General features: G+C 38.6%; 1 protein-coding gene across 1 annotated transcript; it reads right to left on the bottom strand.

Annotated features, from left to right (window-relative positions):
- Positions 1-3,692: 3,692 nt before the first annotated feature.
- On the bottom strand, positions 3,693-6,495 carry CER1 (cerberus 1, DAN family BMP antagonist). Its single transcript, XM_008145064.3, has 2 exons — positions 5,986-6,495; positions 3,693-4,010 (listed from the first exon to the last, which is right to left on the bottom strand). Exons 1-2 carry the CDS (start codon positions 6,493-6,495, stop codon positions 3,693-3,695), a joined length of 828 nt encoding a protein of 275 aa, XP_008143286.3.

Below are 6,495 nucleotides of genomic sequence, written 5' to 3'. Positions count from 1 at the left end.
TGACTCTTACTCTCCTTGTCAAAAAAAAAAAGGGTATAAAATGTCTATTTCTATGAGATGAGGAATATAAAGCACTTGAACTTGGAGTAAAGACTCAGTAATTAGTAGATGTTAGTATTATTACTATCATTATTGATGTATAATTTCCATATATTACCTCTGCTACTATAATGTAAGTCCCTTTACCTTTGATTATCCCAGAGTTCTCAGCACAGTGTATTGTATAGAATAAATAATCTAAACATTTATATGATACAGGACATTCTTAATTAGGAATTAAATTGACAGATTAAAGAGACTATGAATGTTAAAAAAATAAATCATCAAAGCTAATTTAATCACTCTCTGTAGGAAATACTTAATGCCAAGTTTCTAGAATAGAGATGAAAATATATCTAAAAAAAACTAAAAACATAAATACAAGCCTGAATCCTGTGTGGAAAAATAATTGTAGAACAATTCATATAGAATATCATGCATGTAATTAAAAACTCATTGCACTTATAGCTATCCAATATTTGGCCTTTTCAGTTGATTGGTCACTGAATTAATTGATTTTCAAATTACTTGTCTTTCCACACTCAGAGCAGGTTCTTTGCTATATTCATAGTTGCATCTTGCACATAGCTGGTGAACAAATAAATACCTACGGAAGGAAGAACATATACACAAAAATCATACTATATTATTTGTGGAGGTGTATTCACCTTTGCAGAAATATAAAAGGATATTAGAATTATAAACAGGAATATTTGGGTTGGGGGTGTTGAAGGGTCAGGGTTTGGGGGATGGGACTCAGCATGGTAGTTAGAGGGGACTTGACTTATATGTGAAAGAGTTTATTTCTTTTAAAAATAGATAAGAAGCACAAGATGAAAAAATATTAAATATTCTAGTGGTGAAAAAATTTAGGTGTTATGTTATTCTTTGCATTTTTCTGTCTTTTAAATTTCTCAAAACAAGTCCTGGCGGGTAGCTCAGTTGGTTAGAGCATCATCCTGATATGCCAAGGTTGTGGATCCCATCCCTGGTCAGGGCACATCCAAGAATCAGCCAATGAATGCATAAATAAGTGGAACAACAAATCAATGTTTCCCTCTCTCTCTCAAGAAAACACAATTAAAGATAAATAAATAACTTGTTTGTTTGTTTTTTTAAATTCTCAAAACAAAAATCAGTTTAAACGTCTGGATGGAGAAGAATGAATTAATCCCTTGTAGTTATACAGGATCTAAAGTTCTCCATTGTGCTATGAGTTACACTTGGTCATCACAACAATTTTGAAGAAATCATTATCAGCCTTATTTTAATCAGGAGAAAAAAGAGACAAAAATTGATGAGGGGGCTGGCCATGACTACTGCTCAAGTCAGAACAATGCTTGTTTGAGGACCAGACCTAAGCATGATTTCCCTTTCAAGAGGTAATATCAATGTCCTTCAATCATGAGAGCTAGGAAAGAGGTAAAAAGAAATTAGCTTTGAGACCTATAGTCATGAGACCTAGAGTTAAATGTAAATTGATGGACGATGAATGAGCAAATATTTGAATACAAGTAGAAAATACACTTAAAAATTTTAAGGCTTATTTTCCTCACCTATCAAATAGATAGATTTTGTGAGGAATGTATAATTTATCTGTTTATGACCCAGCACGGTATCTGGCACTTAATTAGATGTTCGATATTGGTGTGTTTCCTCTTGTTTTCCTATGTTCCCATATATTATGTGGAACCATTGGAAATTGCCTTTTTTGTAAGGGAAATGATTGAATATGGGCAATTTCATGAGTTTCATGCTGTTACTCTATGAATGTAAGCTCTGACACCCCTATCAGCTATCTCATTTTGAATTCACATGTGAGGGAAACGCAGACCAGAGTTTAAATAAAGCTGATAACTGTTTGGGGCCTGGACTAGAGAGTCGATTTGCAAGGATAGATAAAAGGGATTTGCAAATGTGTGAGGAGGAGAAGGATAGCCCAATTGGCAGAGATAGGTTTACACAATCAGGGTTAGGCAACTGCAAACCAGACAGCTGCTCAATAGCTTTTGGCACCAAAATATATTGACCAGCTGGGATATCATTAACGCTTAACAGTTCTATTCGCATGACCATATCTTGGTCAATTGGGTTGTCTTTGGCTACCAAAGGGTATAATATATTCCGATGTAAATGCCACATGTGTATCTGTGTAGCACATATTCTATTATATTGATGTGTTGTAGAATATACACTAAATATAAATGCATTCACTTCTTCAGAACACCAGGACAGTGTGAGCAAAGAGGAATAAAACTAAAATATGCATTGATTTCTTTTTTAAAAAAGAAAACAATCATTATTCTGGGAAACAGTTTTTTATGTGCTTACTGAAAACAAAGGGGTCCAAATAATTAAAATAATGTCTAAGGTGAATTTTTAAAGAATGTTTATAGAAAAGGAAATATGGCTAGAGAAAGCCAGTTCTGCATACTGCATATATATATAAAGAAACAAATGCAGAAGAACAAATATAACCACAGAAGACAGTGGTTGAAGGACCTTCACAGAAAGCTGTTTGAAGTGTCAGAAAAAGCCATTGTCATTAGTCTTGAAAGCCATTTCCAAATTGTTTCTAGCTAGATAATCTCCAGATAGTGCCTTCAAGTTAGGAACAGACAAAACAAATAAAGACATAATATAAGGCAGTCAAATGTCATGACATCTCCCAGAATGCTTCATACACTAAAATTTAATACACTAAAATATTCTGAATATTTTCAGAACTTGCAATTGTGGCATTTGGAGAATAAGATTTCTAATACAAAGTTTTATACAGTAGCAAAAAACAGTCATCCAAACACTGAGCCCTTACTATCTAATCCAAAATGCATGTGGATAAAGGATTTCACCTACAGATTGTTTCCATTCTAAATCATTTGCCGTTTATTTAATTCTCCATCTACTGGAATTTCTTGGTTACATTCATTGGCATCTCTGGATTGACCTTTAATTCTGGATTTACCTATTTTTCCTTCCCCATAAAATAGGTACTTGTTTGGCTACCCATGATTGTTCCTCATCTCCGTGGAAAGCACTAAAAGTAACATCAACGTTCCTCTTCAAAACCAGAGAATTTTATATGGGGAGTATCAAAAGTTAGGAGGCAACCAAGCAAGTTACTCCTTACATCTGTGGAACTACTTAATCATCCGATAGAAGTCAAATAAACTACTGCCTGAAATGCAAAGGCAGCTATAAATATGAGGAATCCTTCTGCGAATGTTAGGTCTTATATACATTTGCTGGTGCTTTCACGAGCTATTAAAGAAGCCTAGTTTTATGGTCTAGTTTATTTCTTTTCCTCCTTCAGAGGGAGCGATTTTACCAAAACTTGGAGACAGTAGATCATTATTGAAACATTAGTAGTGAAAAGGACTTTAGAATCATCTAGTTCAAGTCCCTCATTTACAGATGAACAGCTCCAGGTGGAGAAAGCTTCCGCAACTTAACATTCAATGGCTAGTAAAGCAGCAGAGTCAAAACTAGATACCGCTCGTGCACTGATAACTAGATGAATACCATTTCCTCCAAACTGTTCTTAAACCACCTTTCAGTTAAAAGATTATGTACCCACTGAATATTTCCAGACTGAACAATCAGCAACTTCGCTATGGTGGTTTTGCTTTTCCAGGTAATAGTGGGATAGCTTTTTAAGTTGAAAACCCTGGGATAAAGGGCTCCTGGGCATGGGATTCTGCCTGGGAGCCTGCCTGTAGGAGGTGTCCATGCTCGCGGTGCTCCTCCTTCACCTTGCATTGGCACTCCTCCACCAGCATCACCACCTTGACCACCGGGGCGAGGCCTGAGCAGTTCAGCTGCAAGTGCATTGTGGTGAACCTGGCGGGCGAGCAGTGGAAGCAGAAGGTATGGGGGTGCTGTGCAGCTCCAGGAAAACGAGCAGACCCGCATTTCCCAAAGCAAAGGTTGTTCTGTACAACCACTTCCTCACAGTCTTCATGGGTGATAGTCTAAAAGGCAAACACATCTCTATTAAATCATCTTGTGTCATTTCATGAACACACATGATGCAGGTACTATAGACTGTCAGTCTGAGGATAAGCTAGACTAAAATTTCAAAATCTTTCTAAATTTGGATGTTTGCCAATATCCAAGTAATGGTATCTATAAGGGCAAAAAGCCACCTCAACTAAATATCTATTCTACTGAGTAATATAATAAATTAGCCTGTAAGAAATCCCCAAGTTGATATGAAAATATGTTACTCTATTTTTTAAAAGCCAAACTTTAAGAAATTCTGTCTAATTGGATGTTACCAGTATAAAAAATATTCTAGCAGCTGGCTTCTTATGTTAGTGATGTACCTTACCTTTCTATTCCTCACCGAGCATTGTGCATAATAGATTCTCAGTACATGTTGTCCAATTGCTCATAGAATAGATCAGAATATCATGAATTTAATTCTATCCCATTCTGTAGCGCCTATAGTACATTCAAGTCTATGAAGTTGCAACACATATGCTCGCAAATCATCATGCATGACATCACCTTTGCCTCCCCCGGAACCCCAGTCCCTTAGCTTTATGTGGCCTTCAAAGTATGCAAGAGTCAAACACCTTAATTTGAATTTAATCAGCAATATAATTTAAAATAAAAGTTTCACAGGAAATTTGATTACACGATTCTTAGGAGCAGTTTTCTAATTGCACATGACCAACAAAGCAGTCATTCTTATTTGAGAGTTTACTTGCTATTGCTACATACCCTTGCCTTTTAAGGCAGAATACTTAACTGCCTTGCACACCCAATTACCTTATAGTACTGCCTGCTTAATTAGGCAGCATTATTGGGCTGTAAAACTTTACCCTGCATAGCTTTTGGTTCAGTATCTTTTTAAACATAAAGGACCTGATGCAATTTCTCAACTTAAATTTAACATTTGGAGTATGAGGGTTTGTCAGGACTGACTGGAGGAAGTAGAGAGTAGAATGCCCCTTTGTCTTATAGTGTGGAATCAATCAATCATGATAACTACTGACACAACATCAAACGACACAACATCAATGAGGAGATGGGTGTTACTAAGGAGAGAAAATGTGATTTCACATTGAGATTATTTTTTAAAAGCTTATGAGAAAATAAGTGAAGTTAAATCATTTTTGTTATGGTAATACTAGAAATGATATGGGAACTTATGCCTAACAACCTCAACATATCTCACAGACCTAAGAAGTAGTTACATGTGAAATACAGGGATTAAGACCATCAAATGGGCCCTAACCGGTTTGGCTCAGTGGATAAGAGCATCGGCCTGCAGACTGAAGGGTCCCAGGTTCAATTCCGGTCAAGGGCATGTACCTTGGTTTCGGGCACATCCCCAATAGGGGGTGTGCAGGAGGCATCCGATCAATGATTCTCTCTCATTGATGTTTCTAACTCTCTATCCCTCTCCCTTCCTCTCTGCAAAAATCAATAAAATATATTTTTAAAAAAGACCATCAAATGGGCATGAGAGTGTTTGGGGACAAGTCCAATGTATTCCACCTTATCTACAGATGGAGTTGACCTGGTCACCCATATTCTAATAGAATGTAGAGATATAACTAGAGAGAGTTGTGGTGGTAGCTCTATATTCCCAGTTTCCTGAGGGTGCAGTCTTATCTCTCTGGGAAGGCCATCCCTCTTGTAAAAATAAAGCAATAAAACCATATGAAACAACATTCTATGCCATCAGTATGAATGATTCCTAATATTGGCAGGACAATCGAACCATTCCTGCAGCATCTGCAGAATACCAAGAAACAATGGAAAGTTTCGAAGGAAATTTAGGGAATATGACCATCGTTTGCCAAATCCTAGGATGTATGCCCAAGGACCAAGTCTGGGAGTTAGGTAAGACTAACTCCTCTTTCCCTCCTCCCCATCTGCCCCAACGGTCCACCCGCTTCCTGCACAGCCTGATCCCTCTCTCCCCAGAGCAGATACCTGGCTGAAAGGCAGGGTCCTGCAGGTCTCCTGGTGCACTTCATGGCTCTTGATGGGCAAGATGACCCCCTGAGAAGCCGGACTCATTCTGAACATGAAGCGGTGCCAGAATTTCTTGGCTTCTTCCTGAAGAGGAGACTTCTTTATCTGCATTCCATCCTTGGAGTGAGGAAGGGCCTGGGTCCCAGGTGGGCTGTGCTCACTGATGGGGTCCTGGGTTGGGTGGAGTTCTCTCTCAGGCTTCTTCCAGAACCTGCCAAACCTGGATAGCATCTTCTCTCTCTGCCACTGGCCTCCCCCCGAAATGCTGGCACCTACCAGGTGTGGCAGGGCTACGAACAGATCTGGCTTCTCCTCAGCCTCCCCGTGGTTGCCCAGGGGAAGCTCTCTGGGACTCCTCTCTAGTAGGAGCACCGGGGGAACAGAACTCTGACTCTGGCCGCCATCCTGGGGCCACGCAGCCTTCCCCAGTGGCAGGAGCACCAGCAGCTCAAGTAAGGGGAGATGCAT

This window comes from Eptesicus fuscus, chromosome 15 (genome assembly GCF_027574615.1).
Source record: "Eptesicus fuscus isolate TK198812 chromosome 15, DD_ASM_mEF_20220401, whole genome shotgun sequence".
In the NCBI taxonomy this organism is placed as follows: domain Eukaryota; kingdom Metazoa; phylum Chordata; class Mammalia; order Chiroptera; family Vespertilionidae; genus Eptesicus; species Eptesicus fuscus.
Note: the sequence above shows the minus strand (reverse complement) of the source record. Positions and strands in the feature narration are given on the sequence as shown.

Coding starts and splice junctions, on each gene's coding strand:
- CER1 (XM_008145064.3), bottom strand. CDS start 6,495: ATGCATCTCCCCTTACTTGAGCTGCTGGTGCTCCTGCCACTGGGGAAG. Junction 4,011..5,985: donor GGACCCTGCCTTTCAGCCAG/GTATCTGCTCTG, acceptor TTTGCCTTTTAG/ACTATCACCCATGAAGACTG.